At 43.4% G+C, this 27137-nt stretch overlaps 1 protein-coding gene across 1 annotated transcript in view; it reads right to left on the bottom strand.

The window, feature by feature from the left end:
* Positions 1-26731, bottom strand: part of GRIK3 (glutamate ionotropic receptor kainate type subunit 3) — a 292810-nt gene extending 266079 nt beyond the window's left edge. The window contains exon 1 of the mRNA XM_030220007.1: positions 26617-26731. Coding sequence (XP_030075867.1) covers positions 26617-26731 — 115 coding nt within the window. The remainder of the gene's footprint in view (positions 1-26616) is intronic.
* Between the last annotated feature and the right edge of the window lie 406 nt (positions 26732-27137).

The raw sequence follows: 27137 nt of genomic DNA, 5'->3' as shown, positions 1-27137 counted from the left end.
AAAATTAGAATTTATGCGCACAACTCACTAAGCGAATTCTGCAATGAACTGCACCTAACTTTTAATGTGCATATTTCAAAAGGGGTGTGGTTATGGACGGGGAAATGGGCGTTCCATGGGTGTTCCCAAATTTACGCATATAGTTATAGAATATGGCCCAGGGTGTGTAAATTTACCGTATTTTTCGGACTATAAGACCCACTTTTTTCCCCAAAAATTTGGGAGGAAAATGGGGGGTGCGTCTTATAGTCCGAAGGTAGATTTGGCTGGCTGGCTGGCTGGCCACCCGCCCTCCGAGTTCGGGATCGCCCTCCCCCCGGCCCTGTCACCACTTCTCCCTACTCACGTCACGCGATCTTCCCTGGTGGTCTAGTGACGTCGGGGCAGGAAAGAGCCCCCTCTTTCCTGCCCAGCGCGCTGCTCTCCATCCTCCTGTATGCAGCCTGACGGTCTTGGCGAAATTCAAAATGGCCACCAAGAATTGAAGTCTCGGCGGCCATTTTGAATCTCGCCGAGACCGTCAGGCTGCATACAGGAGGATGGAGAGCAGCGCGCTGGGCAGGAAAGAGGGGGCTCTTTCCTGCCCCGACGTCACTAGACCACCAGGGAAGATCGCGTGACGTGAGTAGGGAGAAGTGGTGACAGGGCCGGGGGGAGGGCGATCCCGAACTCGGAGGGAGGGATTCGGACAAGACGCACCGGAACACCTAGGTTTTAGAGGAGGGAAAAAGGAAATGTTTTTTTTCCTATTTCCCTCCTCTAAAACCTAGGTGCGTCTTATGGTCTGGTGCGTCTTATAGTCCGAAAAATACAGTACATGCAGGGATTTACGCCACATTTTCATTGGTGTAAATGGGATATCGTCTAAGCGTATTCTATATACTGCGCCTAAATCTAGGTGTCGCTTATAGAATACACTTAGATGGAAATGTTTACTGTGTGCATTTTTAACCTGCCTGCACAAATATAGACCATCTTCGGAGCAGGTGTAAAATCATGGGTTTGAATTTGCCTGCTACTGAGGCTGGTTCTGAGATGCCTACTTTATAAACACAAGTAGGCACCTTTTCTGGGGACTTTTCACATAAAATTGCCCCATCCGTGTCAATAGGGGAACAGTACATTTATATACTGAACCTGCAGGTAAGATAAGGTCTTATATGTGCTTTCTGCGTTGTTTCAATAACAAATTCCTAATTAGACTAGGCAAATCCCAAAACATATTGATTGGGTAAAATCATCATACACCAGATAATATGGAAGTGTCATTAAGGAACTGGAAACATGTGGCAGCCCCAGCTGGCAAGGTAAAATTACAGCCCCATTCATATACCTTTCAACTGTCAGATCCTTGGCAAAGGGAAGAGATTTAATTAAGTTGGTGTTTGTGCCAAAACAGGCCTGATGATATGCAGATTGGATTGGTTAATAGCTGGATGGTTGCCTTAGAGCATAACTGGTATTTCTGTAATTACAGGAATGTAGACGGTCATCCTGCAACATTGGAGAAGTCTTTGCAAAGCAGCATGTGGGGTGTTCTTTATCTGGGAATTAAATACTACAAATACTTTGCCGAGAGAATATTAATTCTCAGATGGCAAATGTGTTAAGAAAACATTTCTAAAAGACGGAGCCAGCAAGATGGTTCTATGTTGGAGGATAGGAAAGTGCATGGGAAAAAAATTCAGTTCAATTCTGAGTCATTTCTTCCTGATTTTCATACATTTGTTTGGATCCCTTCACATATTTGTTAGAATGATTAATGTTTGCTAATTGACTTAAGTCCTTATTTTAGAAGTATTCCCACCTGTAACCTACTATTTATGCAGGGGGATCCATACCATGCAGAGATTTCAAGGGGACATAGTTAGGGTGTGGCAGGGAAGGCTTTGAGTAGGTCTAAAACATCAACATCTATTCCCCCATCTTAGAAGGGGGGGGCACACATTGCTATAAAAAAAATTGCAACCGTTGGCATTTATACTCGCCCCAAGGCACGCATAATTGCTAGCTTGTAGGGGCAGGGCAAAGACCGATGCTCCCACCTCCCTCCAGTGTTGTGCTCTGAACATATAGAACCCTTCTTTGATGGTGACCCCTCCAAAACATAAAGATGCCTCTGGGGGTGCGCCCAGAGATCAACACCCTTACCCCAGAGTCCAAGACTCCCCCCCTCCAACTCAAACCTAGCCCCATCTATTATCAGTGGTCCCTGGTGGTGTAGTGGGAGCATGAGTTATCTCCAGTCACTTCTGCTCCTGTGGTTCTGGGTTCAAAATAGTATCTGTGACCCCTAATGATAGCCTTGTGGTACTACTGCTAGGCGGTCAAAGTTCAGGAAGTGGTGGAATTTGTTGCCAAAGGCATAAAACATAAATGAGTTTTAAAAGGACTGAAAGAAATCCCTTGAACAGAAGTCTATAAATAATTGTTAGTCAAGTAGAGTTTGCAATGATATTGCTCGTTCCCGGGAAGGAATTGCAAGAAATGGATGAATGCTTTGGAATCTGCCAGGTTACCTGGACTGGCCACTCTCAGAGACAAAATGCTGTTCTTGATGGACGCATAGTTTGACCCTGCATAGCATGGCATTTTCCCTATTGGAGGATGCTTCATCCTCTAATGCTGAGGAAGTACATGGGCCCCTTAAGTCCACCAATGCCGATGAATGAGAAAGTACAGCTGTGTGGTAACTGTACGAAACATAAGCTGTGATCCTATGAGATCTAGCAGGAGTTCTATCTAGCAGCATGCAAGGTTTAGAGACCATGTTTTATGCTGATGTTGTAACCATGTTGAGAACACAGGGGAAGGATGTGAAGGAGGGGGCAAGGGAGCCACACGATTCTGACAGTTTTGCCTAATGTTCAAGATGCAAAATCGAAGTATCATCCACTCAATTGCCATCAAGAACACTACAATATATATATATATTTTTTAATCCTGGACTCCTGGTAATTCCTCGGCAGAATCTTTTTTGACAGGAAAAGATTTGTATCTTCCCATTTAGGTACACCCACTGTTTATTACTGCTGGGGCAAATTTTTAATGAAGGCCTTCTGAGACTAGATCGTCAATAATATTATAGACTTCTATCCTCGGGTAAGTTTGGGCTGCAGTCTATGTAATAGTTACTTGAAAAAACCCCACTTAATTTTGTTTTGTACATTTTTGGGATCTTGTTGGGTATTTGTGACCTGGATTGGCCACTGTTGGAAACAGGATGCTGGGCTTGATGGAACTTTGGTCTGTCTCGGTGTGGCAATACTTATGTACTTGGGATTCTGAATGGAATCTTCCTACTCTTTGGGGTTCTACTTGGAATGTTGCTACACTTTGAAATTCTGCATGGAATCTTGTTATTCTTTAGAATTCTAGAATCCTGCTACTCTTTGGGGTTCTACATGGAATGTTGCTATTCTTTGTTTTTCTGCCAGGTACTTGTGACCTGGATTGGCCACTGTTGGAAACAGGATGCTGGGTTCGATGGACCTTTGGTCTTTCCCAGTATGGCAATACTTATGTATTTATGTACTTAATTTATCTGTCTGGAGCTTAAAATCTTCCCACCGACTTACACCTTAAACCCAGCCATGTCCCCAGGAATGCACACATTTTCTAAAGCTTGGATCTAGCATGCTAAGTCTGGCCAGACATTTTTGCAAATGTTCGCCACCGAGTATAAACAGACCGGTAAACCACAGGTCATAATCTGAGCTCAACCAGGGACAATCATGGGGTGAGGGTTCAGGAGGGCCTTTAGACCTACATCTCAAATTTAGATGCCTGTTAATTAGCACATCTGCACACAAAAAAAAGCTAAAAATGCATTTATGAAATAAAAAAATAATACAATTATAGGCTAGATGTACTAAGGAACATTATCATGTTAGCACGCACTAACCCATTAACTCACAATGGGCCAAATTTTACAAATGGTAGCCAAACACTATTCTATAAACGCTGCTCCAAGTTTATAGAATAGCCCATAGTGCCAATATCTGTGTCCAACTTTGGGCTCGAAGATTTACACCAACTGAAATCTGGTACAGATCCTTGTGTGTAAATTAGGTCCAGATCTCTGAAATTCTATAATACTGTGCCCATGTTTACTTGTTGAGGCTTGGTCGTGAAAAAAAATGGACCAAGTAAAATCGACCAAATGCTCGTCAGGGATGCCCTTCTTTTTTCCATTATCAGCCAAGGACGCCCATCTCTTAAGCACGCCCCAGTCCTGCCTTCGCTACGCCTCCGACACCCCCCCCGGGAACTTTGGTCATCCCCGCGACGGACTGCAGTTGAGGACGCCCAAAATTGGCCTTCGATTATGCCGATTTGGGCGACCCTGAGAGAAGGACGCCCATCTCCCGATTTGTGTTGCAAGATAGGCACCCTTCTCTTTCGAAAATTCCCCTGATAGACTTTTATTTGTGCAAATAGCAATCTCCTTGCATCGCCCGATACTGGCTGTGTTTTGCCCAAAAAAAGGGCTTCCTCAGGGGCTTAACTGTGGATTTTACTGGGAAACAAGTATATAGAACGTCAGCAAGGAGTTGCCAACATCCATGTTGAGAAAACCCCCCAGCAAAAACGCTATTTGAGAAGTGTAGTCCTTGTAACTGGTAGAGTGGCGTATACAAACTCCTCTCATGATCGTGGACATTGACAACTGCTTTTTGACGTTCTATATACTCGTTTGCCGGTAAAATCCACAGTATAGCCCCTGAGGCAGCCTTTTTTTGGGCGAAACACGGCCAGTGTCGGGCGATGCAAGGAGATAGTTATTTGCACAGATAAAAGTCTATGTATACCTATTACTGATCTGCTTTTATCATTTTCATCTTGGAGTTTGCAGATCGATTGCCTTTCTGTTTTTTGGGAGCCCTTTAAATATGTATTCATTTAGCTATTCTTGTGAAAAGGCGTCACCTGCAAACTTACAGTACTACATCCATCCACACTATAACATGCCCAAGGTTATGAAATCATGGAGTATATGGTTGGGGTTGGTTAAATGTTACTAACCTAAGGGGCTGTTTTACAAAGGTGCGTTAGGCTGTGCGTGCGTGCAGCATGCACCCTAGTGAGACTACCACCAGGCTACCCCGCTACCCTGGTGGTAATTTCAGAGTTCCTGTGCACCCATAATAGCTGGATGATGGATTTATTTCCTCCCACACACAGCCTTTCCAGCGGTAATGGGCAGTTCACACGTGCCAACCGGTGACCCGCATGTGTAGCGCGTGAGCCCTTACTGCTAGATCAACGAGTGACGTTAAGGGCTCAGGCCGGTTTTAGACGCGCACCGGTTTCAGTTTTACCACATGCCTTTTTCCCGTCCCATTATAAAAGCTCTTTTTTGCAGACAGGGTAAAAAACTGGCTTGGCGCGCACCCAAAACACGCACCTACAATACCACAGGCTACTTTTTACCGCAGCTTAAACTGATTTTACAAATAGATGAAAAAAATTGCAGTGCCATTTATGGTTCATTTTTTTTTTTTTTTTTGCTTCTTAATCTAAAAATCAGGAGGGCGACAATAGAAATTCCATTCAGCCTGATGGAATATTCCAACCCACCAGGCAAAACACAGGCTGCAAGTTCCAAGCTTGATTGATTGCCTGGCACAGATGAATCACTTGAAAGTACTAGGTAGATAAAGGAATTGATTGTTCAATAAATCATTCAAGATCCCAGTGCTTCAAAAAGATCAAATATTATAAAGTGGTCTCTGGCTAGAGTAGGATAAGCTCGAGTCCATCACTGGAGGTCTACAGACAAAATGAAATCCAGGGCTTAAAACTGTCCCTTACATAAAGCATTATTCAATTTCATCAAGCTTTGTGGTTACAGGAAAGGGGAGTCAGCTCCAGAGGATGGACAGCAGAAATGTGGAGTGCCTTACTGTATTTACCCCTTCCCATGGACCCTTTTATTCCTAAAATGACCATAGATAGGTTCTGCCTACACTCTTTGCCCCCTCCACACTGGGGATCTACTCCGACGAAAACATGGGTAGACATATAAAGTATCACATACCATGTAAAATGAGTTTATCTTGTTGGCCAGACCTGATAGACCATACAGGTCTTTCTCTGCCGTCATCTACTATGTTACTCTTTGGGGTTCTACATGGAATGTTGCTACTAATTGGGATTCTGGAATCTTGTAACTCTTTAGGATTCCAGAATCTTCAGAACTTTTAGTACAAGAACAGAGCTGGGCAGACTTCTACGGTCTGTGCCCTGAGAATGACAAGGACAAATCAAACTCGAGTATACATATGACATATCACATACCATGTAAAATGGTATCTTGTTGGGCAGACTGGATGGACCGTAAGGTCTTTATCTGCCGTCATTTACTATGTTAATGCTGGAGATGACTGCAGATTTTCACACACACATTTAAGCTGACTATACTTACTTCCAGAGAAGCCAACCTACTACTACTACTACTACTATTTAGCATTTCTATAGCGCTACAAGCGTACGCAGCACTGCACAAACATAGAAGAAAGACAGTCCCTGCTCAAAGAGCTTACAATCTAATAGACAAAAAATAAAGTAAGCAAATCAATTAATGTGTACAGGAAGGAGGAGAGGAGGGTAGGTGGTGGCGAGTGGTTACGAGTCAAAAGCAATGTTAAAGAGATGGGCTAAGGGGGTCTTTTACAATGCAGAAATAAGCCCAATGAGGGCTTACAGCATGCTAAATCTGACCTATTGCCAGTCCAACATGGCACTCTAGACATTTTTTTTCTAGCGTGGTGGAACCCGGCGGTAATTGGGCATCACTGTGCCCTGCTCGGTTACCACTGGGTTACTCTGGGAACCCTTACCTCCACAAGTTAAATAGCACAAATAATTGGCTTTTTAACAAGCAATTTTTGGCACTAATTAAATTGAATTGAACATGTGTAAATTTAAGTGTGGGGTCTGTGCCTAAAATTTACACATGATTTGAAAAAGGGGGCATTGAAATGTGAGGGTTATGGGCAGAACAAACACATTCCTAAAATGAACATTTCGGTTGGTACAAATGGCCGTACCTAAAGCTAGGCGCAATTCCTTGGCACAAGCGTCATTTTATAATCTGTGCCTAACTTTAAGTGCAGCTTATAGAATATGTGTTTTTAGTGCTGATTTTTTTAATGCCATATATACAATATAGTCTTATGTACAAAATGGTGCACTCTTATTAAAAAGTGTGCACTATAGACAAAGAGGGTGCATTATTATTAAACAGTGTGCACTTTGTGCAAAGAGACCATACTCATTAAAAGGTGTGCACTAGATGCAAGGAGGGTGCACTCTTATTAAGAAGTGTGCACTATGTGCAAAGAGAGCACATTCATTAAAAAGTGTGCACTAGATGCAAGGACGGTGCATTCTTATTCAAAAGTGTGCACTATGTGCAGAGAGAGCACATTCATTAAAAAGTGTGCACTAGATGCAAGGAGGGTGCACTTTTATTAAAAAGTGTGCACTATGTGGAAAGAGAGCACATTCATTAAAAAGTGTGCACTAGATGCAAGGAGGGTGCATTTTTTTTTCAAAAGTGTGCACTATGTGCAGAGAGAGCACATTCATTAAAAAGTATGCACTAGATGCAAGGAGGGTGCACTTTTATTAAAAAGTGTGCACTATGTGGAAAGAGAGCACATTCATTAAAAAGTGTGCACTAGATGCAAGGAGGGTGCATTCTTATTCAAAAGTGTGCACTATGTGCAGAGAGAGCACATTCATTAAAAAGTGTGCACTATGTGGAAAGAGATCACATTCATTAAAAAGTGTGCACTAGATGCAAGGAGGGTGCATTCCTTTCTGATAGTGTGCACATGTGTGATGGTTCTTCCATGCACTTTTGAGAAAAATGTGCACTCTGTAAACTTTCTAAAGGGAATTCACCCTGTTTACGTATAGTGCACACTTTCTAATAAGAGTGAATTCTCTTTGCCTATAGTGCACATTGTTTAATAAGAAATTTGAAATGCATTATTTCTAACCCACCCTTGTCCAGGGTGAGTACCAGAGAAACATACATAATACTAAAACCAAAAGCATACAAAAAATACAAAATTTAAATACTGTTCATAGTGTCAGCAAGGAGTCCAATACCCAAGTCACAGTTGTTCTCAGACACTTTTTAAGAAGAGTGTGCCCCCTTTGTACATCCCCCCAAATCCTATATATGGAGCCTTAAGTTGTGTGCACTAATTTGGCCAAATTGCTCGAACATAATTGATTAACAAACTAATCATTCCCGATAATTGGTACTTAACAACCAATTGGTGGCTCTAATTGGCTTTAATTAGAATTTACATGCACAACTTTCTCGACATATTCTACAACACGGCGCTTGTAAATTCTAATGCACACAGTCAAAAACAGGGCATGGCCGTGGGCATGGAATGGGCAGGTCATGGGCATTTCAAAAAACTATGCGCACTATCATAGAATACACCAGTTCTGTGCCTAACTTAGGTGCAGGTATTTAGGCCTAAATTTTAGGTGCAAGAATGGCATGTGAGCGTATTCTATAAAATACACCTAACTTTTTTTTTACGCCAATTTTTAAGACGCCATATATAGAATTTCCCCCATAAGTACATAAGTATTGCCATATTGGGAAACACCAAAGGTCCATCAAGCCCAGCATCCTGTCTCCAACAGTGGCCAATCGAATAGCAACATTCCATGTGGAACCCTAAAGAGTAGCAATATTCTAGAATTCTAAAGAATACCAAGATTCCATGCAGAATTTCAAAGTGTAGCAACATTCCATGTAGAACCCCAAAGAGTAGCAAGATTCCATTCAGAATCATAAGTATGTAAGTATTGCCGTACTGGGACAGGCCAAAGGTCCATCAAGCCCAGCATCCTGTTTCCAACAGTGGCCAATCCAGATCATAAATACCTGGCAAGATCCCCAAAAAGTTCAAAATCTTTTATGCTGCTTATCCCAGAAATAGCGGATTTTCCCCAAGTCCATTTAATAACGGTCTATGGACTTTTCCTTTAGGAAGCCATCCAAACCTTTTTTAAACTCCGCTAAGCCTTTACCACATTCTCTGGCAACAAATTCCAGAGTTTAATTACACGTTGAGTGAAGAAAATGTTTCTCTGATTCGTTTTAAATTTACTACATTGTAGCTTCATCGCATGCCCCCTAGTCCTAGTATTTTTGGAAAGCATGAACAGACGCTTCACATCTACCCGTTCAACTGCACTCATTATGTTATAGACCTCTATCATAGTGCACATTTTTTAATGAGTGCACTCTCTTTGCACATAATGTTCACTTTTTAATAAGAGTGCACCCTTTTGCCTGTAATATATGCACACTCCTAACAATATTCATTCCAGAACAACAACAAAAACTGGGGGGGGAAATGTATCTGGCTCCCATCCCTAAACCTAGGCTGTGTGGTAAAAAAAGTCAAGTGACATCAGACGGGGGCTGCCTGCGAAGTACCTTTCCTGCTTGTTCTACAATTCATTGTATTCCTGATGCTCCTCTAAATACAGCATTTCTGACTACAAATTAGAAAAGGTTCCAATGCCCATGAAACAGCTGGCTTCCAGCTGTTCTGAAGCCCCTCCTTACTGCAGATCTGGGAAGGGGAGAGGGGGAGGGGAGGAAATAGAGGACCACGTTTCTGCTCTGCTGCATATTTTTTCAAATTTAGCATTCTCGTTTGCCTAAAAAACAAACTGCCAAGGGCTGTTCGGTACCACTCCGCTCGGTTAGTCTCTGACACGGTCTCGACTCGTTTTGAAAATAATCCATCTTCAATGAACTGCTGCCTCACTAACATGTTCTAACTCATTGTCCTTTCTTCACCAATAAAACTGCCTCTCGTTCCTCTTAGACTTAAATTCACATGCAATCTACTTCTGTATATCCTGCAGGATTTGTTGGCACACATCGGATTAGATTCTAGATATGGCTTCTAAAAAAATCAACAAAGTGGAGAAACCAGATCCGCTATGTGGGTAAAAATAAAAGAACAGCAAAAAAAAGTAGCGAGATCAACACGACACTTCCAAGACACCGTGGAGGCGAGTCATAAAAATGCTTTATTAAAAGAAAGTTAAAAAGACTCGACAAGGAGCCGTGTTTCAGCGAAAAACGCCTGCTTCAGGAGTCTGTTTGTTGTGTAAGCCAATGAATGGTGGAAATGAAAACGGTAACGGAATTCAAACATGCGTGGGATAAACATAAAGGAATCCTGTTCAGAAGGAATGGATCCTAAGGAGCTTAGCCGAGATTGGGTGGCAGAGCCGGTGGCGGGAGGCGGGGATAGTGCTGGGCAGACTTATACGGTCTGTGCCAGAGCCGGTGGTGGGAGGCGGGGCTGGTGGTTAGAAGGCGGGGATAGTGCTGGGCAGACTTATAAAGTCTGTGCTGGGGCTGGTGGTTGGGAGGCGGGGAAAATGCTGGGGCAGACTTATACGGTCTGTGCCAGAGCCGGTGGTGGGAGGCGGGGCTGGTGGTTGGGAGGCGGGGATAGTGCTGGGCAGATTTATACGATCTTTGCCAGAGCAGGGAGGCGGGGATAGTGCTGGGCAGACTTATACGGTCTGAGCCAGAGCCGGTGGCGGGAGGCGGGGCTGGTGGTTGGGAGGCAGGGATAGTGCTGGGCAGACTTATACGGTCTGTGCCAGAGCCGGTGGTTGGGAGGCGGGGATAGTGCTGGGCAGACTTATACGGTCTGTGCCAGAACCGGTGGTGGGAGGCGGGGCTGGTGGTTAGAAGGCGGGGATAGTGCTGGGCAGACTTATACGGTCTGTGCTGGGGCTGGTGGTTGGGAGGCGGGGAAAATGCTGGGCAGACTTATACGGTCTGTGCCAGAGCCGGTGGTGGGAGGCGGGGCTGGTGGTTTGGAGGTGGGGATAGTGCTGGGCAGACTTATACGGTCTGTGCCAGAGCCGGTGGTGGGAGGCGGGGCTGGTGGTTGGGAGGCGGGGATAGTGCTGGGCAGACTTATACGGTCTGTGCCAGAGCCGGTGGTGGGCAGCGGGACTGGTGGTTAGGAGGCAGGGATAGTGCTGGACAGACTTGTACGGTCTGTGCCAGAGCCAGTGGTTGGGAGGAGGGGCTGGTGGTTGGGAGGCGGGGATAGTGCTGGGCAGACTTATACAGTCTGTGCCCTGAAGAGCACAGGTACAAATCAAAGTAGGGTATACACAAAAAGTAACACATATGAGTTTATCTTGTTGGGCAGACTAGATGGACCATGCAGGTCTTTTTCTGCCGTCATCTACTATGTTACTATGTTACCGTAAGCGAGGCAGGCCAAATCAAGCCTTTAAAAAGGCTAATGACAGGTAAATGCGCCAAGCATAAGCTTAGAAAGACAAATAAAACTGGTAGAGAAGTCAACCACAGTGATGCTAAGCAAAATTCAGCACCGAGAATTCCCACTAAATTGTAAGTACTATACAATCAGAAACTAAAATATATATATTTGCTCTAATTGTTAGATCTTAGTTCTGCACTTAAAACATTAGTATTATTTAGTTATTAACAAACAGCCTCATAAGCCCAGGGTACCATTTTAATTTAGGACACCAACTGTATGGCTATCATCATTGGCTCCACCCCCGGCCAAAAAAACTACAGAAAAAAACTCTCAGACTAAAAAATCTAAGAGAAAAGTCTGTAGTCAAAAAAGGCCTACAGGGATGACAGTTGGTCTCCTAAATTTAAATGTGCCTGATGCACAATCCCAAATAAAAAAGCAAAGTCATGTCACTGAATGTGAGGATAATCTACTGGATTCTCTACAACGCGCCTAGAGATCCGCGCTGAAATCCAGGCGTATTCTATAACAACACACGTAACTTAATTGGCTTAACAAGCCAACCAGCGTATTTAACAGCACCTAACAAGCAATAATGAGCACTAATTGGCAATAATTAGAATTTACACGCATAACTCGCTAAGATTCTGCAACGAACTGCGCCTAAAGTCTAAAGCACACAGTTCAAAAGGGGCATGGCTATGGGAGGGAAAATGGGCATTTCACGGGCATTCCAAAATTTACGCATGTTTTTATAGAATATGGCCCAGTGCATGTAAACCTATACGCAAGTATTTACGCCATGTGTTCACTGGCGTAAATGAATGCACATAGTTTTAAGCGCTGAGATAGCAACTAAGCGTATTATCTATACTGTGCCTAAATCTAGGTGTTACTTATAGAATACGCTTAGGTGGAATTATTTACCATGTGGATTTTTTTAGGCGCAATATATAGAATCTGGCCCTATATAGACTTACCAATAAGAAACAAAGTCAGATCGTCAAGATCCTACCTAAACCTACACTACCCAAATTGCAAAGGACTGAAATACAAAACAACTTACGCAGTCGGCTTCTCCTACATAAGCGCACAACTATGGAATGACCTACCAAAAGCTGTGAAAACAATCCACGACCACTTGAACTTCAGGAAATCACTAAAAACCAACCTCTTCAAAAAGGCCTACCCCAACGACCCCACGTAACCCTCTTCACCTACCAACACAGTATGATCGAACAGGACAACATGCAACCTTCATCCATTCCGACCCTCCACTTATACCTCATACGATCACTATACAACTTTGTATTTGTTAACCACCGACTGGGCAAACGCCTTTGACGGTACTATGTAAGCCACATTGAGCCTGCAAATAGGTGGGAAAATGTGGGGTACAAATGCAACAAAAAAATAAATATATGCTCTGAAAAATTACAATCAAGAGCAATACATTTCTCAAATTATTTTCTAATATATAAACTTCATTTCATTGCGATATCATTTTCCTACTAACACCATAAGCTGACCAGTACTTGCACTTGAAAACAGTCACTGCAGGGTCCTTTCTCCTAGAATCTAGCTTCTGCACGCCACGAGTTTGATTAAAATGCCTGCATCTTTATCATACCTAACAGAGCCTGGAAATTCTTGGAATCACTCAAATAGTATCCAAGCCAGAATATATATACTAGTTTAAATAATGAACGACCATATTTTATCTCCAAGTAGAATAACCTCCACACACATGGACCTCAGCTAATGAAAACAAACTAAAAGCCACAATGCTTTTACAATAACTGACTGCACCACTTTTGGAGTGACAGCTGATGTCATATCTCCACAGAGAGGCTAATTCCTAAGGAGCTTATCATCACAAATATACAGATTTAAATTCCTGCTACATTTTTGTATCAAAAACATTTATTTGGAACACTCTATTTACCATATAAACTACTAGGCAAGATCATAACTGCATTACATGCAATCACATTACACACACACACAGAATTCAGAGTGTTCCCCCTACCCCTGTCTATCTTACAATACCTGTTGGTCTAGTGGTATAGTCAGGGCAGGAGTCATCCTCAGTCACTCTTGCCATGTCAACTCTACTCTCAAAATGGCTGCTGTGACCTCTTGTGGCAGTCTTGCAAAATTGCCACTAGAGGTCATGGCAGCCATTTTGAGAGTAGAGCTGGGGATCACTCCTGCCCTGATTATATCCCTAGACCACCAGGAATCGTAAGCTAGGCCCAAGGGAGGCATCAACAGGTGGGCAGGCTGGGGGGAGAGTCTACTCCTGTTCAGAGGGGAGGGGGAGGGAGGGAGGGAGAAAAGACAGGACAAAGCACAAATTTTTGGCTTCCACTAAAACACACACAGTCAGTTCTGGCCAAAACTGAAACCATGGCTATAGACTTTCATTCAAAACCGAAACTGAACTGAAAAGGGATTTGGGGCCAATTTCAGCGCCGTAACCGAAACCAAAACTGAAATTCGGTCGGCCTCTATTATGCACCATTGGATGTATCCAGTAGATCTATAAAGTTCAGTCTTTTTACTCTCCTTTCAAAAGAGAAATCTCAAGTGGCCCCAGTTTAAAGCAGAACGTAACTGTCATATATTTTTCCAATTAATAAAATTCAGACGGACATAAATTAGTCCCTTTTATTAGAACAGAAGGGAAACATGTTAAACCCCTTATGTAACAGATTCAACTTCACTTGCAGAAATATCTGATTAAAAACAGCTAAGGAGAAATTCAATCTAACTACCATAGAGCAAGCAGTAACATGTCAAAATGTGCTCTGAAATATCATAAATTGATATTTAGGGAACAAAAAAGGGAGCCTTTACCCAGCAGGTCAGGTACTTAGCACATGACAGTGAGTGAGGGTAAGTGCCAGAGTCACGCCAGTCACCTGTCCTTATCTCCATGTGCTGACGATTTCAAAATGATACCCATGTCATCAAACATGAAAGGGGGAGGGCTAGGCAAAGTTGTACTTATTACGTGTTTTGATCAGCTTTCCGTGTGCCGTGGGTGTGAAAGAATCATGGTAGAAAGGAATAATACAGTCACTTCTCCAGCAAGAGGAAATCACTGGGGGAATTCAGTAAGCTACTGGTGATAGCAAAAGCTGTAAATAGCTTCCCAGTGCCGCATCAGCTTTTAATCTGTTTGCAAGCAGAGAAAGCTGTCCAGGTTCCCAGTGCTTTTCTCCATTTCTCTGATACCCAATGCCCTAAATAGATATTGATGTATATTTACATACATAGATAAATGCTGAAACTCTGCAAACTGCTACACTTAGGATCCTTTCCTGTTCAACTTCTCGGGACCTTGCTCTGCATTTAACGCAAAAAAGGTGCGCCTGTAGGAGCATATCTAAAGCAATTAAATGCCAAGAAAGTGCACAGGAAGTGAAGGGCAAGACCAGGAAGCAGAGTATCCGTGGCAAACTCTGCTTCTGGTGAGGAGTTGGTTGGTTTGGCTGCCTATAACCTGGTGACAACAGGAACCCAGAACATATACAGTATTGCTTCAGATGCTCATCATCATAGTACTATTAAACATTTATATATGAAGGAGGGGAACCATTGTCCCTCTAACCTGAGTGGGAGTCCTTCGACTGCATAGCTACCAGTAGGGGATGATGCTTCAATTATTGTTTTTTCAATGGCTAGAGACAGACAGATGCCAAGGAGGTTTAATTTACAGGAGACGGCATCATGTGGACAAGGCTGAAGCCATAGCTGCCATCTTGATACACTCAAACCAAAGCAAACTATCGGTCCATGCCAAGCCATGCATAGGCAGTCCTTATTTCTAACAAGCGTTTGTTATTGTTTTGGGTGACTCAATATGGTGGCAAGCTCCACCTACTGGCTTGAGGTCAGATAATGGGCCAAGCATTCTCCCTCCTTCCCCTGTCAATTAAACCTCCTTGGCAGGTTCCCTGGAGTCCTGCAGAGTCTGCCTGTCCCTCACTATTGAAAATGTGACAGTGAAACAGCACCACCCACTGGCAGGACTGTGGTGGAGGACTCCCGCTCATCTTAGAGGGGACTTTGGATTTATCTCATGCCTTTTTCATTAGTAACTTAGGGCAAGTTGTATTCAAGCACAGAAGGCATGTTCCCTCACCCCAAAGGGCTCACAAAGTAAGTTTGTATGTGTGACTGAATGGCTAAACAGGAGACAATCATTACTCCACAGAGCTTACGATCAAGTCAGCATACACAGACAGACAAGTCAAGGCACATTTGGATTAAAATAAGTAAAGCTGAGAACAGACAGATAAGGTATTCAAGCTGGAAACCCCCATATTTTAATGACACAGCTCCTGACAGGAACAAGAGACAAGATACAGTGCAGATATGATTTCCCCAATTACAGTTCAGTAAAACCCAGACAATTTAAAAAGAAAAAAAAAGCCACAGCAGGTGAGAAGCCAGGATACCCCCTAAGGAAGGGATGAAACTAGAACAGACATTTGAAAGTAGAAATCATTTCTCTCCTCTCAGCTCCGAACTAGTGTGAAGGTAGTTTTTACCCCGCTGAACGTGACACGTTCAGTGCAAGAAGATGCACCAGGTAACAACACAGGAGGACGCGCGTCAGATGGAATTGGCTCAATTCATTCGTATTTTCTGTCTCTGCTTGCATCCCCCAGGGGCTCCCGGGGTACCAGGCAGATCTGAATACAGAAGCAAACTGCAGCAGTGGCTGCTGTATGAGAAACCAGAGGAGTAGCATATCTCAGCGGTTAAGAGGAAGGAATGGGATGGGGAGATGGAAGGACCAGCTGAACAGAGATGCAGATCAGACAGAGAAACAAAAAAAAAAAAAATCTTTTTTCTTTTCTTTTGCCAAGCAGGGCTGGCCTTCTGGTGTTCCGTATTACTGGAGGGTACTGTGAGAACCCGCTGGGCAACGCTACTGCCGGGCATCGTTTGATGCAGTATTTTGAACTGTTAGGGAGACACCAGTTAGCCTAATGCGTAGAATAATGGAAAAGGAATCAAACCATTAGGTTCAACTCCTGCTTTAGCCACTGATAATATGCTGTGACCATGGGCAAATCACTTTATCTCCTATTGCCTCTGCTAGTCATTTAAACTGTAAGCTCTCTGGGGGGTGGACTCATTCAGCATGTATGCAATTTGTTATAAAGCACCTTGGGTTATGACTATTATAATTAGTGTTACCATATGGCTCCAGAAAAAGGTTTTGATTCCATTGAAAGCAATGGAAGTAAAATCCAGACTGGCTCCATCTGTCCTTTATTCTGGAGCCATATTGTAACCCTAATTATAATAAACACAATCGGAATGGCTTACCCAAACAACCCGACTTAATTCTCGAACCTAATCCACACCACTAACACTACCCAAACTCCAATCCTCTCCCCCACATCTCTTCCTATTGTCCTACTCTCTATAACTGGGTTATCTCCGTGATACTTTGTGCCGTATTTTGTATTATCTCTGTGAAACTTTGTACCCTACCTTGTAAGCCGCACTGAACCTGCTATCGAGCGGGACAGAGCGGGGTATAAATGCTATAAATTAAAAACATAAATTACTGTCCAGTCTGGTGAATGCATCCACTCAGAAACAAAATAAGTTTCAAACCCAAGTACACCCTAACCGGAGGTGTCGCTTAGAGAGCTGCACGGGAACGGGGATGGCAGGAATCCCACAGAACCTGCGGGATTCCCACAGGTACGGAAAAAGTTGCTGTGGGATTTCTGTGGAAGTAGAGTCAAAAATCTCTGGTGACTCCAAAATGAGGCTTGGAATGCACAGAGAGGCAGTTGGAGCCCCAAACTGAGGCTTGGAACACTCATTGGTTGAATAGTGAATACCACCCACCCACCCCCCAAAGAAAACCCGCAGGAGGGTGTAGGGGTTGGGAGGAAACAGAGGGCTGCGAGCAAGTGAATAATAGTGTTGACTCCTGGGGGTATGGGTGGTGATGTAGGAGACTAATTGTGGGGATGGAATGGATCTTAGCAGGTAAGGGTTAGATTCCATTGGGGGTGAGTGAGATTCTGTCTCCTTGAAACGTCTGAGAGAATGCATTTCATGACATCATCAAGTCCCAAATTTATGACAGTGAATGAAAACAGAGGTTTAACGCTCATGTAAGACAGCTGTAAGACATGTAAAGCATGTCTAAGTGCCACACAATGTCTTGAACTTGAGAGTATATCTGAAGAAATAAACAATGGAAGATATGAGCAAACCTTTGCAATAAAGCCCAGTGCAAGCCCAACCCTTTAGGAACTTCAGACAGCTGTGATCTCTTTTGAAAAAGACTAAGAAAAACAACCTGTTTTTGTCCTTCAGCTCTCCCAACCTCAGAAGTCTTTCCTGCCTGACATCCAAAGAGAAAACAGCTGGGGGTGATCTCAAAAGCTCACAGACTCCCACAATGTTTGTATTTGGCTTCTTTTTGAAGTATCACAATTCCTAAAATCGGTGTTTCTCAACCCTCTCCTGAAGGCACACCTAGCCTTTGGGGTTTTTAGGACCACCCCTGTGAACGTGCATGAGAGAGATTTACATACAATGGGTGTCCAATATATGCAATTTTCTCCCATGATAATAATAATCCACCTACAAGCCTATGGAAGCTGTGTGCAAAAATCTTGAGACACCCAGTAGCTAGGAATGTCTTAAGGGGGTTAATAAATATTGCTGTAAAGAGCAGCATTTTTGCAGGAATTATATGTCTAAAGGTAAGTTTTCAGCCAGTGCTGAGCCGGACACAGGATGGACAAGTGTTTTCCTTCTGGTCATCTTATCAACCCCTTTTCAAAAGCCCAACCCGAGCTCCGACGTTCAAGGGGGCCAAGAGGCCAGGACAATTGACAGGGGGGACCTCTGAGCTACTTCATTGCAGGTCAGACGAGGGAACTGAGAACGACAGGACGGACACCTTTTGTCTATAGAGCTTTTCCTCTACATACACTATGTAGAATTTGAATATATTTGTAGGGGGGGGGGGGGGGGGAGGGCAACTTTATTAAAAGTGTTCCTAGTCCGGGATTGGCTCTCCATGATTCTGCAAATTCACAAATGATGTCCCCATGCATACTTCCTACCCACCCCCCTCCTCCCACCCTGTCAGACTGTCATAGTAATGCTTGAATGTTTTCACTTATATACACTGTCAGCTAGCACATTTGCTTATTTCCGATCTGAGGAAGAAGGGCAACCTTCGAAAGCTGATCAAGAAATGTATTAAGTTATGTCCAATAAAAAAGGTATCATCTTATTTTCTTTTCCATGTTTTATTTTGTTTGATTTCTATTGATAACCTTAAGAGTGGACTAACAGGGCCACCACACTCCTCTACTGCAAATTCACAGAAATAAAGGTTAACAAATCAACTCAAAAAAACCCTTTCATTGGGTCAGACATTACCCCCCAAATTATAAACGAATCATTATAAAAACCCATTAAAATTGGTGTGGTTTTCAGTACACAAGAGTAGGACTGGGAGTTGAAAGTGTAATTGGGGATAAAATAAACCAAAAAGCAACCGTAAGGATGAAAACTGCCCCAGTGACTCTGGGGAGGGGATTCACCTGGATCCCCGATAACTCTCCATCTCTGGAAAAGCCTCCGACCCCCGTTGTCCGGGGTATATAAGCCTTGACTGGGGGCAGGCGAAGAGCTGCAGCTCACTGAAAGGAAAAGAAATGTTGTCGGCAGAAAAGCGGAACGGATGTCAGCTATAAAGGAAAACCCTGCCCTCTGCCGTCCCCATACAGCAGACACCGAACTTAAACGGTAGCAGTTCCGCCTATAGACTCATCCGTCATCCAGTCAAATCGGTTTCAGGACTGCTGGACCCAACACTGAGACGAATTACATTAACCAATGAGCAGATGTCAACTCATCAATTCTCCTTTTTCCACATTTTGGGTTCCCTGGGACATTGCAAGTCCATTTGCTGGTAACTACTTAAGCTCTATTTTAAATATTATATACTATATGATAGAATGCATTACAGACAGGGTATATCTTAGTTTCTTGTGATCTGGACTTTTAGAGAATGGTCCCTGTTATCTAAAACCTCCAGTGGTTAACCGGAGGGCAAGAGAGGGGAAAGGAAAATAAAATGCAAAGGAAAGGAAAACCGTGCAACCTAAAAAAAAAATCACAACATCAAAACTGCACTTCATCTCCTGTTCCGATTTTAGTACATCACCGTAAAATAATTTTGCGGGTCTAAATTAGTGGCCCAAGCGAGTGAACGGAAATCTAGAAATTGGACAATCACAGGTGCATCTTGAAATCATTGAAAAAAAACAAACAATGTTCAGAAATGCAAAGTTTTCAAATGTCGGGGGGGGGGGCGGGGGGTGGAAACTGAGCATTACAACATGCAGTGATTATAATGACTGGCCCTATTGAAATTAAAATGTGCGTATTACTTTAGAGCAGGAAAATTTAAGCAAATAAGGTGAGGGGTAGATGAGGGGATGGAACTCAGTTCTAGGAACCTGGAATGGATTCTTCTTGCTCAAATGTTTATATGCAAAGCTGCCAAACAAGAATTCACTTCTGATTGACTCAACTAAATACACCACCCCTAGTCTTTACTTTTTTTTTTTTTTAATGTACATGTTGGGTAATCATTAGGGGCTGAGTGGCTTGACCTGTGCGACCACAGGCAGGTCTGCCTTTAAACCTCCTTTTAGGACCCCCGCATAGGCCAGCCAGGTGTGGAGTTAGCCAAAAGGTGGGAGCAGCAGGAATGGGCTCCCAGGAAACAGAGTCCATCACCTAGCAGGCGATTAAAAGGAGCAGATGTTGCTGGACACATCTGTAGCCAGATGTTGACTATTTATTTATTAGGATTTATCTACCGCCTTTTTGAAGGAATTCGCTCAAGGAGGTGTACAGCAAGAAGAAGTCGAACATAAGCAATAGACAATTACAGCAGTGAAAATATTCAAATAACACTACAAAGTATGGCATTGTATACTACTTACAATGTCAACACAACTTGTAATGAAACATTTAAATAGACAGTGTAGGGTATAACCAAAGATGGAGCATATAGATAGGTAAGATAGAGTTACAGGAGTAAGAAACTAAGGGACTAGATAAAGAGATTTGCAAATGAGGTCCGATCTGACGAAGAAGGGCAACCTTCGAAAGCTAATCAAGAAATGTATTAAGTTATGCCCAATAAAAAAGGTATCATCTTATTTTCTTTTCCAGGTTTTATTTTGTTTGATTTCTATTGATAACCTTAAGAGTGGACTAACACGGCTACCACACTCCTCTACCAAATGAGGTCAGAAAGGTGCTTGAACATGATCTTGGCTAGGGTAGGAGTGGATAAACATGTCCTGCTAAAATAGGAGTCATTTACTTCTTCGGTCGAAGGCCTGATTGAAGAGCCAAGATGTCCGTTATGGCCCCAGAGGTCAGCTTAGGCTTTGGTCTGGTTCTCTGGGCTCCTTTCTCTGGTTGGTGCCGGATCTACTCCTTGGGGGCAGTTGGTTTTGTAACATAGTAATACAACATACAAGTGAGGCTTGGCAAAAGCTATTTTATCTAGAAATAGTCTTACGGCACTTAAGGCAGAAGGGATCATACAGCAGGGCTTCTGTGTGTCTCGGGGGGGGGGGGGGGGGTCTGCCTGTCTCTCTGATTCTGTGTGTGTATTTGTCAGTGAATGAGAGAGTCTGTCCTGTCATGGCTGAGGAGGAGGAGGAGGGTGTGTGTGGAATGGCTGCAGATAGGAGGGTGTGTGTGTGTGTGTGTGTGTGTGTGTGTGTTTTGCAAGAAATTCTAACATCCTGGATCTTGTAGGTCTTATCTCTTGCCGTTTACTCTGCTACTACATACGCTACATCATGGAAGAGGAAACCAGGTACATGGCGAAGGCTCCAAGAAAACCTTATTCCTTCAGACTGGTCTTATTCGAGTCAACACTAGTTCCCGATGGCATAAAGCGACTGTCTACATCAATCCACTTCCAGAAGAGGGAGAGATGGAGGCACGGATTGATCTTCACTCAGCTTCTATCTGGCCCTAGATCCTGGATGGCTCATCACATGAGTGGGCAACCAGAGAAATTTCTCATTGCCTGCAACGGTCAGATGATCCCTGTCTGCTTTGGACCTCTATCAGTGCATACAATTGAATTGTGGGCTACGCAGCGCTTTCCAGTGGGTAAACTGAAGTACATCCTTTCTCTTTCCCCAAATCTACCACTTCCTGTTCTACAGCAAGTCAGTTAACCTCCTCCGGTTCAGATGGCCGATTCTTGGAACCAGGAATATTTTGACACGTCTTCTATGGCATTGCGCTATAAACGATACATAATCAAACTGAACTTTGGGAAGAGTTTCTACAGAGGAAGAACAGAGAATGCTGTAGGGAAAAAATGCTGAAAGAAACAGTTCTTGTCAAGTCCCTACAAATCCAGGAAATTATATTGCTATTAAAAGGAAAATGCAATAAAGGGTACCGGAATGATGAGTGCTGAGTACTGGAATCGCAGATTCGCATGGAACTGATGTTACAGAATCACTAGTGTAAATTCACATCTGTGCCAGTTCAAAGGCTGGTGTAAGTGGTCGTACTTAACGCCAGGTACATAAGTGATAGTATTCTAGAACCTGGGTGCCTAACTGCCTGATATGGCCCAGACCTACCCAGGCCCTCCTGGGTCCACATCCTCTTTCAAGTTCCGTACTCTGGAATTTAAGCATGTAATTTATTTATTTATTTGCTGCATTTGTATCCCACATTTTCCCACCTATTTGCAGGCTCAATGTGGCTTACATTATATTACAACAACACTCACATTAATGGAATAAGAATTTCAGAATATTGACACAATATTTATACAATAGCAACCAAGAGCAGGTATGAACATAACTGTAAATCTGCACCAGTTATAGCCAATATTATCCCAAATTAACACCAAAATGCAAAAAAAAAAAAAAGGGAATTTCAGCAAAAATATGATGTACTAAAATAAAATCTCTCAATGCAAAGAATTGATAGCAGTAAATCATATTTTATTAGGATTTATTTACCGCCTTTTTAAAAGAATTCACTCAAGGCGGTGTACAATAAGAATAGATCAAACATGAGCAATAGACAATTACAGCAGTAAAAATATTCAAGTAACAATACAAAGTACGGCATAGTCTACTACTTGCATACAACATGGCTTCAGAAACAGTGGGCAGAGTCCCCCCCCCCCCCCCCCCAATGCACCAATCACAGGGCGGTCCAGGCCTAAAGCCTTCTCATCCTCCAAGGTCTCAAAGGATGGGAGCTTAAGATAAGAAAATAAGCGTGCTCAACTAGTATCTTATCCTCAGACCCTTCACTGGCTCCCTATCCATTTTCGCATCCTGTTCAAACTTCTTCTACTAACCTATAAATGTACTCACTCTGCTGCTCCCCAGTATCTCTCCACACTCGTCCTTCCCTACACCCCTTCCCGTGCACTCCACTCCCTGGATAAATCATTCTTATCTGTTCCCTTCTCCACTACTGCCAACTCCAGACTTCGCACCTTCTGTCTCGCTGCACCCTACGCCTGGAATAAACTTCCTGAGCCCCTATGTCTTGCCCCATCCTTGGCCACCTTTAAATCTATACTGAAAGGCCACCTCTTTAACATTGCTTTTGACTCATAACCACTTATCCACTTGCCTCCACCTACCCTCCTCTCCTCTTTCCTGTACACATTAATTGATTTGATTATTTTTGTCTATTAGATTGTAAGCTCTTTGAGCAGGGACTGTCTTTCTTCTATGTTTGTGCAGTGCTGCGTACGCCTTGTAGCGCTATAGAAATGCTAAATAGTAGTAGTAGTAGTAGTAGTAGAATTGCAATTAAGAAACTCTGAATAATAGACCCTCCCCTGTGGGATTTTGTACACTCTAACATACAGCTGCCTAGTGTGGTTTAGGAACATTCCCCGGCACCAAACAACCTTGGAGATATTACCTACATAATGTGTGAAGCATCCTAAAAGAGAAGGTTTCCCCTAGAGCAGGGGTCCTCATCCCGATCCTGGGGACACGCCTAACCAGACAGGTTTTCAGGATACCCATAATGAATATGCATGAGACAGATTTGCACGGAATGCAGGTAGGGCATGCAAATTTATCTCATGCATATTCATTGTGGGTATCCTGAAAACTTGAATGCTTAGGTGTGTCCCAAGAACTGGGAATGAGAACCCCTAACCCTGGAAGCACAGTGAGACAAATCTATTTCTTCATAGTGTCTAAATGTATCTTATCATACAAAATACTGTCATGGTATTAATGCGTGCCAAATCTTATCAACCACATGTTCTAGGGATGTGATTAAGCCAGTGTTATACATATTGGAGCCTGGATATGAAAGTCACGTTCAGAATAAGGTTGAGAATGTGTCTGTTATTCTATGGTATTGATGTAATTTTTGTGGAGGAGGGGTGGAAAAAAATATTAGTAGGTTGTCTCATACTTACATAATCTTCCAAAAGGGACAAAATGAAGTCGTTATCTATAAAGGACTGGAATCTATAAATTGAGCCAGAAAAGCTTAACGCTATTCTTAAAGATAGGCGCTTGTTTCTAGAATAGTGCTGGGAAACGTGAGTGCATTTAGGTGCGACCATTTGCACCAATGAAAACCTGGTGTAAATTTCTGTATGCAAAATATTTATATTTTTATTTGTACTTGTATCCCACAATTATCCAAAAACCCAGTTTTGTTTCAATGTGGCTTACATTTAACAGTTGTTAGAGATTAAATTGATTCAATTACATTTACAAGGTTGTATGATGCTGTGTTTTTACAGTGGTTGGCAAGATAACTATTAAAGGCTACTTCTGCGAATTAGGCGCCGATCCCCCTAATTCTAATACAAGAAGCATCAATCGCAGGAATGTCTCAGACCCGCTCAAGCTCCTCCCATGGCCACGCCCCTTTGGGGATCCGCCCACTAGAATTTGTGCCTCTTTATAGAATGGTTACTGCCCAACTCAAAGCACCAGATGCAGAATCTGGGAAGAAAATCTGAACAATGGACAGTCCTTTATGAAAGGGACATTTCTGTCAAAGGTACATATGGGTCAGACCTATTAAAGGACTTTCCCCATTTTATGTCTAAGCAAAACATTCTCGGATCAGCCCCAGGAGTGTACAGAACAAGCTGGCAATTAAAATAAATTACCAAAACCACTGGAAATACATCAACCCAAAAGATTTTTTTTCTCCAAAAAATCCAGAGAATGAAGACTTAGCAGAGCAGTTTTTTTTTTTTTTTTTTAAAGATGAAGAGTGGGGGGCAGCTATGGTCTGGGAAACAATTGTGCACCTGATACAACTCACCTTGTACTTAGAGCAACAAACTAAAACCCCAGATAAACCAGGTTCAAATCCCCCCCCCCCCCCCTTGTGATCCTGGGCAAGTCACTTAACTCTCCACTGTTCCATTACCAGCCCTCTTGCAACAGGAAAACACCCAACTCCCCTTCCAGCTGTCAGCCAAATCCCATCCCATTTCTGGTAGCCAGTAATTTAAAACTAAAAGCCAAATCCTGCTAACCCCAGGGCTGCCACTTATGAAAACAGGCAAATAACATTGTCTTGAGTTGAAGGACATGCAGAGACACAGAGCAGGTCAACCAGACCTCACCTCTCAAAGAAGGGAAGTTATTAACACGGGTTATTTTACTGTTAAAAAGGGATTATTGCATGAGATGGGACCCGTGTTAAAATAACATGAGTCAGTGGTAAAATAACACTTGTTAATAGTAGCCCAGGTTGAGAGATCCCCCCCCCCCCCCCCCAACACCAATCACACTGGAAAGATTTTGAGGGTGGGGGTTTTCCGATTTTTCTGCAAGATTGTTGACTTTGGTCTCAGCTTTTTTAAAAAAACATCTATCTATCAATCATGATTATGGCGTCTCTTATTTTTTTACAAATCTTCTCAGTTTTTTCCACCTTCCTATTATCAACCGCCAGTCTCTTTGCAGAAAGAGAACCCGCTCATAATATAATAAGCTATTTAGACTATATTTAGTAGCAATTCAGGCCATTAGCAAAAGACATTTGCCAGTCTCTAGAACTCATGATCAAAAGCACCATCGTTGGAAAATACGATTCACAAAGAGCCAATAATAGTTTTGAGTTGGTTTTTTTTGTTCTGGGTTGTTTGTTTTTAGCAAAATGCAAAATAGATCGTTACTATTAGAAAGTGCCCGAGTACAACTTCAAGCTTTGTAATTTAAAAGCAATTACGGACGGGGGAGGGGGTTTTGTCTGTGTGTTGGGGTGGAAGTGGGGGGGGGGGGGGTTCTATCTGTATGCTATATGGCACTTACATGAGATACAGAATATTATTCACATGCTAATGAGCCAAACCTCTTTCTCCGACAGTCCAAACACCGTGACCAAGACAAAGCAAGCAAAGACAGAGAAAATGACCTCTTTCTCTATCCGCAACCCCTTTAAAAGCAGGGTAAATAACTTTAGCAAAAACACTTTAAAGAGAAACGTGAGTTAGAACGGGACAGTTGCGCGTATAGAACGTTGCAGGTGATTTGCACGCGTGTGAATACGCGTAGGTGCTTCAGACGGGGGTTCACTTCTGGAGAAGCAGCTGAGAGATGAAGCACACTTCAAGAAATGAGTGAAACCAGCGCAACAGGGCACACCGCTCATGGCAAGGATTCAACCGGAATGACTGGCTGACCTTTGCTTCCAGGGAGGGGGTGGAGAGAAGCTGTTTCAACAACCAAGTCGCTGCCAAAATGTCCATCTTATTCCGTGGTGGGGGGGGGGGGGGTCCTCCAAACCTAGCATCACCAGCATCTCTGAATACTAGAAGTAGCCTGAGCAGCTGCTCGCTCTTCCCCTCCCCCCCAATGCCTAGAGTAGGGTGGGGGGCTTTGCATGCCTGTACTGCCCCGGTGCGACTGGCATCTCTCCACTATCCCCCCGACTCTCATCTGACTTTCTCCCAGCCCGTACGTGGGAATTTGACGGCTTTGCCCCGGGTTCCAAGGATGCAATTCACAATCCAGAACCCAGCAAGAAACCTCAACGCCACCTTGATTTATTTGCAAAAAACACAAAAAGGCAGAAGTGGAAGTAGCCAAGGTCCCAGCCCTGAAAACTGCTTCCAAGATAGGCAGGCGACACCAAAACAAGCCATCCCCTCCCCCCCCCTTTCCCCTTATAACCTTCTCTCCCCTCCACACCCAAAGCCAACTGCAGAGGCAAGGAAAGAAAAATGAAGGCGAGACGTTACCTATCCGGATGACATGAGGCATCCCGTGGGAGTTCTGCAGCCAAAAGACGCAAATCAGAAGTCCGGCCAAGTATTCCAAAACCATACTCCGAAAAGGCAGCCAGAAATTGGGCATTGTTAGGGGGCAAAAAAACCTTCGAGGCTCCCTCTGGAAGGGGGCGAGGGGGGGGGGGTTGCTTAAGACCCCAAGGGCAACCAGAGGAAGGAATTCTCCTGCAGACACTCGAGTTTGAAACAAGAAAGGTTGCCCAGCACTGCCAGATTCACATGCTGCATCTTAATGGTGCCCGCCTTCAGCTGAAGCTGTTAAGTCAGAGAAGTACTCAAAATAAAGGACGACATACATTGCAATAATCTCTCTCCCCCTTCCCTAGGTCCTCTGGTCCAAAAACCGGTTCTTCACCTGCAGAGGCTGGTACTGGTACCGGCAAGCAGCCTGCCAGAGTCTGTTCCTCCCTCCTCTTCACTGATGCTCTGGTCTGGCTCCCCCAAAGCCCAGGCGTGGATTCTGCTCACGAGAG

This window comes from Microcaecilia unicolor, chromosome 11 (assembly GCF_901765095.1).
Source record: "Microcaecilia unicolor chromosome 11, aMicUni1.1, whole genome shotgun sequence".
Taxonomy (NCBI): Eukaryota; Metazoa; Chordata; class Amphibia; order Gymnophiona; family Siphonopidae; genus Microcaecilia; species Microcaecilia unicolor.
The sequence above is the reverse complement of the archived record's forward strand: the minus strand, read 5'-3'. Positions and strand labels throughout refer to the sequence as shown.